This window comes from Bos taurus, chromosome 5 (genome assembly GCF_002263795.3).
Source record: "Bos taurus isolate L1 Dominette 01449 registration number 42190680 breed Hereford chromosome 5, ARS-UCD2.0, whole genome shotgun sequence".
NCBI classification, from domain to species: domain Eukaryota; kingdom Metazoa; phylum Chordata; class Mammalia; order Artiodactyla; family Bovidae; genus Bos; species Bos taurus.
In genome coordinates, this window is record NC_037332.1 from 24,584,013 (window position 1) to 24,596,796 (window position 12,784).

Sequence of the window (12,784 nt, forward strand, 5' to 3'; positions counted from 1 at the left end):
ACACAAAGGATTCACACTGTTGTCTGGCCCAGAGCATCTGAAAAAAACGACTTGACATCTCTGAGCATCACTTTTTCTATATGTGAAATGGGAACAAGAACACCCCCCTCTTCACGGATAAACCACACTGCTACAGTGTCAGGAAAAAACAGGAAGACAGCACTAACACATGGCAAAGGCAGGTGAAGAGCGAGGGCAGACTGGTAACTGGTGGTGGTGTTCGGTCACCAAGTTGTGTCCGACTCTTTGTGGCCACAGCACGCCAGGCTCCCTGTCCTTCACTATCCCCCAGAGTTTGCTCAAACCCATGTCCATTGAGTTGGTGATGCCATCCAACCTGTGTCACCAATCTTGTCTTCTGTCACCCCTTCTCCTCCTGCCCTCAGTCTTTCCCAGCATCAGGGTCTCTTCCAGTGAGTTAGTTCTTCGAATCAGGTGGCCAAAGTTCTGGAGTTTGAGCTTCAGCATCAGCCCTTCCAATGAACATTCAGGGTTGATTTCCTCTAGGACTGACTGGGTTGGATCTCCTTGCTGTCCAAGGGACTTTCAAGAGTCTTCTCTTGCACCACAATTTGAAAGCATCAATGCTTCAATTTGGTGATACCTCTTTCTTTTTTCAATTTAATAAACTTACACAGCACTTACAATATGCCAGGCACTGTACTAGTCAGTCACTTTACAATTATTAACTTATTCAATTTTTGTGGCAGATTGTTTGCCAAAATGGGAAACATTTGGCAAACTTACTGTATCCCTGTCCTTGGAGAGTCCCCTCCCACATGGACTCTAAGGCTGGCCGGATACCTGATTTGGTCAATGGGACAACAGCAAATACGACATAAGCAGAGATCTGAAAAATGCTTGTGCTTTGGGGTTTGCCATCTCTTGCTGCTTTTTTGAACCCTGAGACCTCCACATGAACATCTGCCACCCTAAATGAGGTCCCCGAAGACCAACTCGCTTGTTGACTGCCAGACATGAGTGAGGCCACCCTAGATCCTCCAGCTACCAGCTGACCCACCAGGACCACAAAGCTGGAGAGGACTCAGTGGAGCTCAGTCGGGTTGGCCAAGCCAAGAAGAGCCACCCAGCCAACCTACCGACTCACAAGCTGAGTAAAACAGTTATTGTCTTAAGTCACTAAGCTTTGGGATGATTTAACAAATCAACACAAACTGATACAACCTTCATAACTATTGTGTTAAATAGGTATTACTCTTATTCCTATTTTACAAGTCAGGCAAGGGAGTTAAAGAGAGGTTAAGTGACATGCACATACTGTTAAATGGCAGTCAAGTCCACCCCAGGCAATCTGGTTTCTAAATATGGGCTATATTTATGTGTCTATATATTTATATAGATACCTCCCCAACACTATGCTGCTTTACCTAACAAAGGTAAAGACATTTGTATCAGTTGATCCAGACATTTATCACACAGATATACTCATATGAAATCATGTATATATAAGAGTATTCAGCACTGCTGATAGTAGCAAGGCTAGAAAAACCAATTCCAGCAGATCCATGTAAAGATACCACGTGAGGCCATAAAAAGAACAGGTAGCTCTACAAACACCGATCTTGTGTACACAGAAAAAAGCAAAATGCATTTATATGTTAGCATTATATGCTAACATTTACATTTGTGTGTAAAAAAGCAGGGTGGGGGACGTGAGTATACATCTGCTGTGTCTCTGCACAGACTATTTCTGAAAGTACACAAGAAATGGGTTTAACCTCAATCATTTCTAGGGGAAGGGAAGCAGCTAGCTGAGCAACAGAGTAGGAGGAACAATGTTCACTGTAACCTTCGTATCTTTTAAATTTTATGTAAATGCATCACTTATTAAGTGTCACTTTAAAGCTGTTACAAACATGAAGGGAGATGACCCATGGCTGGCACAGATAAGCCATCAATAAGTAGTAACTACCATTGTCCTTATTTTTCCACAGTTGATTTCTAACTCCTTTTTTCAAACTTTAAACTTTTTTTTTTTGGAAGAAATAGAATGGTGTTTTTATTCTCAGCTGGCAGTGAGGGGAACACAGCATGCTCCTGCCTCAAGAACTACACCCCTAAGGCAAGTGCTCCCAGTCAGGAGTCTGTGACAAGGAAGCAAAGGTGGCAGGATCTTGCTTTCTTCCTCTTGCACTGTTTCAAAGGCAGTCATAAACTGGCGTCAGTAACCCAGCGACTGCATCTGGCAGTTTCTGACATGTAACTACAAGGGGAAGGGTGTTGTAAAGGTAAACACCAGATAGGGGATGTATGTATTTAGCATAGAGGCAAGTGAAGTGTAGCTCCTGCAGAGTTAGAGGGCAGAAAAACAAACTTAGTTACAGACGTGCAGAATTAGGAGCACTTTTATCTTTTTCCATCAGAGGGCAGACAGACTGAAAAGCACAATCAGAAAACTAACCAATCTGACCACATGGACCACAGCCTTGTCTAACTCAATGAAACTATGAGACATGTCGTGTAGGGTCACCCAAGATGGATGGGTCGTGGTGGAGAGATCTGATGAAATGTGGTACACTGGAGAAGGGAATGGCAAACCACTTTAGTATTCTTGCCTTGAGAACCCCATGAAGAGTATAAAAAGGCAAAACTATAGGACACTGAAAGATGAACTCCCCAGGTCGGTAGGTGCCCAGTATGCTACTGGAGAAGAGTAGAGAAATAACTCCAGAAAGAATGAAGAGACAGAGCCAAAGCAAAAACAACACCCAGTTGTGGATGTGACTGGTGATGGAAGTAGAGTCTGATGCTGTAAAGAGCAATACTGCATAGGAACCTGGAATGTTAGGTCCATGAATCAAGGCAAATTGAAGTGGCAAACAGGAGATGGCAAGAGTGAACATTGACATTTTAGGACTCAACAAACTAAAATGAACTGAAATGGGTGAATTTAACTCAGATGACCATTATATCTAATACTGTGGGCAAGAATCCCTTGGAAGAAATGGAGTAGTCATCATAGTCAACGAAAGAGTCTGAAATGCAGTCCTTGGATGCAATCTCAAAAAACGACAGAATGATCTCTGTTCGTTTCCAGGGCAAATCATTCAGGAACACAGTAATCCAAGTCTATTCCCCGACCAGTAATGCTGAAGAAGCTGAACAGTTCTATGAAGACCTACAAGACCTTCTAGAACTAAAACCCAAAAAAGATGTCATTTTCTTTATAGGGAACTGGAATGCAAAAGTAGGAAGTCAAGAAACACCTGCAGTAACAGGCAAATTTGGCCTTGGAGTACAAAACAGAGCAGGGCAAAAGCTAATAGAGTTTTGCCAAGAGAACGCACTGGTCATAGCAAATACCTCTTCCAATAACACAAGAGAAGACTCTACACAAGATCACCAGATGGTCCAATACAGAAATCAGACTGATTATATTCTTTGCAGCCAAAGATGGAGAAGCTCTATACAGTCAGCAAAAACAAGACCTGGAGCTGACTGTGGCTCAGATCATGAACTCCTTATTGCCAAATTCGGACTTAAATTGAAGAAAGGAGGGAAAACCATGAGACTATTCAGGTATGACCTAAATCAAACCCCTTACAATTATACAGTGGAAATGAAAAATAGATTCAAGGGATTAGATCTGATAGATACAGTCCCTGAAGAACTATGGACAGAGGTTCGTGACATTGTACAGGGATCAAGACCATCCTCATGGAAAAGAAATACAAAAAAGCAAAATGGCTGTCTGAGGAGACCTTACAAATAGCTGTGAAAAGAAGAGAAGCAAAAAGCAAAGGAGAAAAGGGAAGATACAAGCATCTGAATGCAGAGTTCCAAAGAACAGCAAAGAGAGACAAGAAAGCCTTCCTCAGTGATCAACGCAAAGAAAAGAGGAAAACAACACAATGGGAAAGACTAGAGATCTCTTCAAGAAAATCAGAGATACCAAGGGAACATTTATGCCAAGATGGGCACAATAAAGAACAGAAATGGTATGGACCTAACAGAAGCAGAAGATAAGAAGAGGTGACAAGAATACACAGAAGAACTGTACAAAAAAGATCTTCACGACCCAGATAATCACAATGGTGTGATCACTCATCTAGAGCCAGACATCCTGGAATGTGAAGTCAAGTGGGCCTTAGGAAGCATCACTATGAACAAAGCTAGTGGAGGTGATGGAATTCCAGTGGAGCTATTTCAAATCCTGAAAGATGATGCTGTGAAAGTGCTGCACTCAATATGCCAGCAAATTTGGAAAACTCAGCAGTGGCCACAGGACTGGAAAAGGTCAGTTTGCATTCCAATCCCAAAGAAAGGCAATGCCAAAGAATGCTCAAACTACCGCACAATTGCACTCATCTCACATGCTAGTAAAGTAATGCTCAAATTCTCCACGTCAGGCTTCAGTGGTACGTGAACCGTGAACTTCCAGATGTTCAAGCTGGTTTTAGAAAAGGCAGAGGAAACAGAGATCAAATTGCCAACATCTGCTGATCATCAAAAAAACAAGAGAGTTCCAGAAAAACATCTATTTCTTTTTTTTCTTTAATTTAAATTTATTTATTTTAATTGGAGGCTAATTACTTTACAATATTGTATTGGTTTTGCCATACATCAACATGAATCCGCCACGGGTGTACACATGTTCCCAATCCTGAACCCCTCTTCCACCTCCCTCTCTATTTCTGCTTTATTGACTATGCCAAAGCCTTTGACTGTGTGGATCACAATAAACTATGGAAAATTCTGAAAGAGATGGGAATACCAGACCACCTGACCTGCCTCTTGAGAAACCTGTATGCAGGTCAGGAAGCAACAGTTAGAACTGGACATGGAACAACAGACTGGTTCCAAATAGGAAAAGGAGTATGTCAAGGCTGTATATTGTCACCCTGCTTATTTAACTTCTATGCAGAGTACATCATGAGAAATGCTGGGCTGGAAGAAGCACAAGCTGGAATCAAGACTGCCAGGAGAAATATCAATAACCTCAGATATGCAGATGACACCGCCCTTATAGCAGAAAGTGAAGAAGAACTAAAGAGCCTCTGATGAAAGTGAAAGAGAAGAGTGAAAAATTGGCTTAAAGCTCAACATTCAGAAAACGAAGATCATGGCATCTGGTCCCGTCACTTTATGGTAAATAAATGAGGAAAGAGTGGAAACAGTGACAGACTTTATTTTCTTGGGTTCCAAAATCACTTTAGATGGTAACTGCAGCCATGAAATTAAAAAACGCTTATTCCTTGGAAGAAAAGTTATGACTAACCTACACAGCATATTAAAAAGCAGAGACATTACTTTGCCAACAAAGGTCCATCTAGTCTAAGCTCTGGTTTTTCCAGTAGTCACGTATGGATGTGAGAGTTGGACTATAAAGAAAGCTGAGCGCCCAAGAATTGATGCTTTTGAACTGTGGTGTTGGAGAAGACTCTTGAGAGTCCCTTGGATTGCAAGGAGATCCAACCAGTTCATCCTAAAGGAAATCATCCCTGAATATTCATTGGAAGGACTGATGCTGAAGCTGAAACTCCAATACTTAGGCCACCTGATATGAAGAGCTGACTCACTGGAAAAGACTGTGATGCTGGCAAAGATTGAGGGCAGGAGAAGAAGGGGACAACAGAGGATGAGATGGCTGGATGGCATCACTGACTCAATGGACATGAGTTTGAGTAAACTCCAGGAGTTGGTGATGGACAGGAAGGCTTGGCGTGCTGCAGTCCATGGAGTCACAAAGAGTCAGACACAACTGAGCGACTGAACTGAACTGAACTGAACTCACCAATGGGAGTGGTTGGAGTGGCTGCAGACAAATAGGCCAGGTGGCAGGCATTTCCCTTTCTCGGGGTCTGCTGACTCAAATTGAAGGGCTGCAATCGCTGATCCATGTCTCAGGTCTTTCCTTCTGGGCCACGGATGAACATTATCCTCCTGGAATTTAGGCTCCAGGTCCTGCTTCAAAGTTATTTATAAGTGATTCACTGCTGACTCCTCCTTCTTCCACCACCCCCAACTACTCCAAACTTTAAACTTTCTATTTTTTTATGGTAATGATAACCCTATATGCGAGGCAGCAAAAGAGACACAGATGTATAGAACAGTCTTTTGGACTCTGTGGGAGAAGGCAAGAGTGGGATGATCTGAGAGAATAACATTGAAACACGTATTTTATCATATGTGAAACAGATCAACAGTCCAGGTTCAATGCATGAGACAGGGTGCTCTGGGCTGGTGCACTGGGATGACCCAGAGGGATGGGATGGGGAGGGACATGGGAGGGGACTCCAGGATGGGGAACACATGTACACCCATGGCTGATTCATGTCAATGTATGACAAAACCACTACAATATTGTAAAGTAATTAGCTTCCAATTAAAATAAATAAATTAAAAAAAATAAACTTTCTATTTTGTATTGGGGTATAGCCAATTAACAACCTTGTCATAGTTTTAGGTGAACAGCAAAGGGACCCAGCCATACACATACATGTATCTATTCTCCACTGAGTACAAATAAGTTTTTAAAGTAACTCTTGAAACCCTTGGCTCTCATAGGAAGGAGCTCATTTTGGATGCAAAATAGAGAACAAAATGTTAAACCAGCTACATGAAGAGGTGAAAGAAGAATCGAGCAGGTGGCTTCTCTAGAGGTCACCTGAGGTTCAAAGCAGAGTGGTGTATGCACCATGCCAGCTTCTCCCGGCAGAAACCCAGTTACTGGGCATCTTCTGTGCTGCCATTCTGAACACCCTCATGCACTTTCCCTTTCAGTCAAAAACTCCAGGGAAAACAGTCACCGCTTTCCACGTAATAGAATGTCTTCCCTCCCTCTGCATTTACTGATCTACAATGGCTGAATGGTCACCACATGCATCTTCCTAACAGCAAAATTATCTCTTCAGGACCAGAAAAAGTCCGAGACAGGAGCGGACAGTTTGCAGGCAACAGAGTAGACTGGCAAGAGAAGGGTTTTGGGGTCAGGCAAGCCCGGGTCCAATCCCAGCTCCAACACTTAGCTGGGTGGCCTAGAGCAACATACTCAATGTTCCTGAGCTTGTGACTGCATCTGTAGAATGGTGACAAGAGTTACTATTTCAGGGGGCTCTTATTAATACATGTACCACAGTAAATGTTCACTGAATGCTCACTATTTTCATTATCACTGGGGCATTTTAACCAAGGCCCAACCACCTTTTTCTATATCTCTCTCTCGCTCTCACATACACACATTCACACAGTTAGCAACCTTAAACATACATGTGGATTCCTATCCCTTCCTTCCTCCCACGTCAGCAACTTCAGTTGACTTTACCTCCAAAATACCTCCCCCGGCTCCATCACTCCTGCACTCAAAGGTGGCCTCCCTCTACCACTACCATTCCCATCCCATAATCCATTCTACACACATAGCCAAACTGATCTTCAAACAAGTAAAGCAGACCACATCATTCTACTCCTTTAGTTAAAATTCTCTTCTAAAGAGCATTCCTCTAACCAACAAGGACCTACGGTATAGCACAGGGAACTCTGCTCAATGTTATGTGGCAGCCTGGATGGAAAGGGAGTTTGGAGAATGGATACATGTATATGTATGGCTGAGTCCCCTCACTGTTCACCTCGAACTAGCACAATATTGATAATCAACTATAATCCAATACAAAATGAAAAGCTTAATAAAGTGGGAAAAAAAGAGCATCCCTCTGCATTTAGGCCTAAATCCAAATTTCTTACCAAATTTCTCCATTCCACTCTCCTCACCCCACTCTGCTTCAATTCTGGTATCTTCTCTCTGTTTTTCACACAGGCCATGCCTGCTCCTACCTCAGGGCCTTTGCATTTGATGTTCTTCAGGCTATAGCACTTTCCTCAAAACTTCACATAGCTGACTTCCTTTCCTGTGTAATTCACAGTTCAAATGTCAACTTCTTGGAAACATCTTCCCTGCCCACACAAATTAAAATGGTTTCACTCCCGGATCCACTTTCCATTCTGTAACAGAACAAACCCAACTCCATATTGACCTATTCCTTTAGCTCTAACCTTTGAGCTCTGTTGCCTGAGCTTAAGTCATGGAGGTTCTCCATCCGTTTGTAAAAGAATATTGCCTATAGCCTGAAATACACAAGACAGCCCATTCCCAAGGCTCTGACCTTTAAAAGTATAACACTTTCCCCTCCATATAGAGACAAAAAGTTGCAGAAGAGAGAATAACTTTAGTCTTGTTGAAGATTTATGAGAACATTGTGACCAGACCCTCCTGGACAGCTGCAAGAACCAGCTTGATTCTGGCACCAAGGAGTTTGCAACAATCAGCCACACTCCCTCCCGTTTTAGTAGTATAAAAGCAGCCGGAATTCTAGTTAGGTAAGATGGATTTTGGGGACATTACTCCACCATCTTCGCAGTCTGCTGGCTTTCCAAATAAAGTTGCTATTCCTTGCCTCAACAACTCATCTCTTACTTTATTGGCCTGTGCTTTATTGGCAGTACAAGCTTCGGCTGGAGACAATTCCACTATCCTGCTTTATTTTCTTCATAGCACTCATCACTATGTAAAATTATTTGAATATTTGTTTACTTCTGTATCATCTAATTTCTCAACCAGAATGTAGCCTCCAAGAAAACAAGGTTTTTAGCTATCATCTGCTCTCTGTACTCTTAGAGCTTAGAACAGTGTCCACACATATGTTTAATACATATGCCTTATGGTGGTGGTTCCCTCGTGGCTCAGGTGGTAGAGTCCCCCTGCAATGCAATAGACCTGGGTTCAACTCCCTGGAGAAGGGAATGGCTGCCCACTCCAGTATTCTTGCCTGGAGACTCTCATGGAGGGAAGAGCCTGGAGGGCTACAAAGAGTCACAAAGAGTTCATGGGGTCACAAAGAGTCAGACATGACTGAGTGATACTAAAAGACAGTAACACTTTTCACTCCTTTATAGTGGTGGTGGTGGTGGGTGTTTAAAATGCAAATTGCTGAGCTCCAGTCCTAAAAGTTCTCATTTAAAATAACTGAGGTTGAGCCCAGAAATCTGCCATTCTAGCAAGCATTCACCTCTTTCATCCTAAAGAAGGTAGTATGCAAATCTCATTTCAAAATACTTTGGTCAGTGCCCACCATCCTCAAATCTAGATTCTCCGTCTAACACACCTTACCTATCCCTACAGATCCCATCTCAGTTGTTTCCTTAATAACCCTAGTGGCACTCAAGGTAAAAGGAGGTTACTGAAATTGGAGTTTAAACAAGTAACCCCGCCAGTTTCCATTTCTGCTGCTCTTCTGATGCCAGGCATGTCAAACTAGCTGGCCAGCCCCACTGGAATCCTGTTCTCCCCAGACACACCTGAGCAGGTCTGGACTCACTCCAAAGGCAAACCAGGTAAATTTCCATGTCAGCTCACTAATAGATTTTCCAGAGGCAGCTGAGGCCAATTCACACTTGCTCTACATAAACTCACTCTAAATATCACCCACCCCCACCAAACATTAGACTTACCCTGGCACCACCTGCTAAAGGACAGGCCAGAGTTCCCTTTGAAACACCCTAGCCCCTGAGAGGAAGAAATCTTTGAAAGGGTCACAGGTGACCAAATTAATAAGCACATACATAGGGCTTCCTAGGCGGCTCAGGTGGTAAAGAATCCTCTGTCAGTGGGATTTTCTGGGCAAGAGTACTGGAGTGGATTGCCATTTCCTTCTCCAGGCAATCTTCCCGACCCAGGGATCAAACCCAGGTCTCCTGCATTGTAGACAGACGCTTTACCATCTGAGCCACCAGGGAAGTCTTGAAAGGGTCACAGGTGACCAAATTAATAAGCACATATGTAGGGCTTACCTAGGCGGCTCAAGTGGCAAAGAATCTGTCTCGCGACACAGGAGACATAGGCAAGAGAAACCGGGTTTGATACCTGGGTGAGAAAGATCCCCTGGAGGAGGAAATGGCAACCCACTTCAGTATCCTTGTCTGGAAAATCCCATGGACAGAGGAGCCAAGACGCACTCTCAAAAGAGTCAGAGGGGACTGACTGAGCTGAACACACACACATACGTTAGTCACAAAGCAACCCAACTCCAACCCAGAGAAATTCACAAGCTCTGGTGAATTACTGTTTTTCCCATTTCCTCTCTCAACCTTGTCTCCTCAGAAAACACTCTCTGCTCTGGCACATAAACTGTCATGAACGTTGGTGTTTAGGAGGTCTGGGGAAATGTCACAGTATCTACCTGGATCTCCTTGAATTTCCTCTGCTCTCTCTTCTACTCTGTAAGTGCCGAGATCCTGCATTTGATTAAAGCAACCTGGTCCCCAAGATTAAGATCCAAACGGCATGTGGGGACTGATAACTCAGAAAATCACCAACACTTCCATGTCAATCACCGACACTTCCATGGCAATCACCAACACTTCCAGGTTAATCAGCTCCCGCAGACAGGCAAGATTAAACTGCGCAGGACATGTGAGCGTGCTTTGCAGGGCGGACAACAAGCACCACCAACCTTCAGACTGTTCCTTGGGGTGGAATAAACCCTGCACTTCAGCCTGTGGATTGGAGTTCCCAGCCACACACCTCCCCCCCCCCCCCCACCTCCTCCAGGAGCTCTGGTGAAGGGGGAACGGTGTGAGCAAGACCCTCACACTCGCGGTTTGGGGAAGGAGCCGCTGTCGAGGGCGCCCCCAGCCCCGACGGAGGTGCTGGGAGCCGGCCTCCGGGACTCCGCGCGGGTTCCCGTCGGTGGGCAGCGCCTGGCTAGCCGGAGCGACTAGAGTTTACACTCCGCGCCTTCCAAACGCCATAAGCCAGCGCATTTCTGGAGAAGACTGGGGACCACTACCTCCTCCAAACGCACGCACCCGCCGCGGCGCCGTCACTTGCAGGACTCGGGCTGGGGCCCGCCGCTCCCTGCGTGTGCGCCAGAGGAGCCCGAACCGTGCCTGCCGGCAAAGTTTCGAGGCTCCGGAGGAGCGAGCGAGGCGCCGAGCTCAGAACGCAGCGGCGAGGCGAGCCGGCTTGGGGAACGCGGGGAAAGGGGCTCTCCTCAAAACGGGGGGCGCAGGGTGCGGGGAAGAGCCCACCTCGGGCTCGGGGAGGCGCGGACACAGAGCTCTCGACGTGTCCGCGCGGCCGCAGGCAACCGATGAACCCGATGCCCTCAGGCGAGGAGGGATCCCACGGTCCCCAGTGTACCCCCAAGCCGTCCGAAGGGCGCCGCCCCCCTCCGCACGCCCAGGCTACGGCCGCGGCCCCGCGAGACCCACCGTCCCAGCCCTCTGCCCTTCCCGCCCGGCTCCCCAGTCGCCCGGAGCGGGGCGGGAGGGACGCGCTCTCACGCTCCCCGGCCCCTCGCGCTTCCGAGGCGGGGCACACTCACCCTCCGCATGGTGCCGGGACGGTGCTGGCCGGGCTCTGCGGCGCGGGCACGAGGCGACGGGGCGGGAGCGCCGCTCAGCTAGCCGGGAGGGCCGCGCTGCCCCCACCCGCACACGCGTGCGCCGCGGCTGGCGAGCCGGCGGACCGGCGGGCCGGGGCGGGGCGGGGCGGTGGCTTCCCGGCGGCTGGGTCCTCGGGTCCGCCCCCTCCCGCGTGCCTAGCTCGGGGACCTCCCGCTCCAGGGGCCTTCCTCCCCGGTCGCGGCGGCCCCACCTTCCTCGCGGCGCGGCGCCCTTCTCCTTCTCGAGGTCGCGCCTCACCCGAAGAGGAGCCGGTCCTCGCGGCCACCTCAGCACTGGGAGACGGCTGGAGTTGAACGTGGGGACCCTGCGGGCACCCAGTTTAAGGAGCAAGAGGGATTGGTGGAGAACTGAAGTGAGAGTTCTACCCACTTTGAAAGTACTTCTGTACTGCTCGTTGGATGGGAGGATGCCTGCTAGTGTCCCATCCCCTCTATAATAGAGTCAGCGATTAGGTCTTTTGGAATCAAGAAACCTTTGTCGGGGGAGCGGGGGTGGGGGAGAGTTAAGTGTGGGAAACCGCAGATCAGCCTGAGGCAGGAGGAAAGACAGCCTCACGGAACAGAGATGATCTAGTTTTCCAGATGAACGAACTCGGTAGGGCCAGGGCATCCTCATTACTGAAGAACCCACAGGTCTTCCTGGCAAACCCCTGCTTGCTAAGCTTCCTCTTCACAGTCTCCCCACCCCCACCCCAACTGATCCAAACAACAGAGAAAGCCCATCCCCAACTGCTGATGCTGGGAAAAGGATGAGGGGCACGGGATCTAGTCCTCCGGATCAAGAAAACACTGCACACCTGGAGCCAGAGTATTCAGGAGCCAAATCTTGAAGAACAAATTAGAATGGAACGATGTGTGCAGGTCTTCGGGAAGAAACCTGGCCTTTGTCTTTTCAGCTTCTATTGCTGAACAAAGTAAATCAAATAGCAAAGAATTCAAGGCAGCCTAAATTCAATGTAGAAGAGAAGAAAAAAAAAAAAAAAAATCCCTGTTTACCAAAAGAGCCTTTGAAAAACTTACAAGGACGCTTGTGTTTTCAAACCCAGCTGTGACAGGTAAGCAGGCAACAGCAGTAGAAACACAAAGGCTTGTGCTGGGTAAACACTTGTGAGAATGTTGCATCTTTTACATTGCCTGACTGCCAGTTATTCTGGCAGCTCACCGCTTACCGCTGTCAAAGATACACTGTTATAATTTTCTAAGGTTGATAGTGTCAACGGCACCAATTATTAAACAGACTAAGTACTTTTATGGTCAAATGAATGAAAATATTTTGTCTAGATATCTCTTGGGTACCTACCAGCACAGATAAGAGGAAAGACTGATGATGTATTGGGAGAAAAAGTAAAGAAAGGAAATTC

At 46.4% G+C, this 12,784-nt stretch overlaps 1 protein-coding gene across 2 annotated transcripts in view; it reads right to left on the bottom strand.

Annotated features, from left to right (window-relative positions):
* TMCC3 (transmembrane and coiled-coil domain family 3) overlaps nucleotides 1-11,471 on the bottom strand; it is a 288,555-nt gene extending 277,084 nt beyond the window's left edge. For both annotated transcript variants that reach the window (XM_005206105.5, XM_024991555.2), the window contains exon 1: nucleotides 11,343-11,471. In XM_005206105.5, coding sequence (XP_005206162.1) covers nucleotides 11,343-11,351 — 9 coding nt within the window. In that variant the 5' untranslated portion in view covers nucleotides 11,352-11,471. The remainder of the gene's footprint in view (nucleotides 1-11,342) is intronic.
* Nucleotides 11,472-12,784: the final 1,313 nt, after the last annotated feature.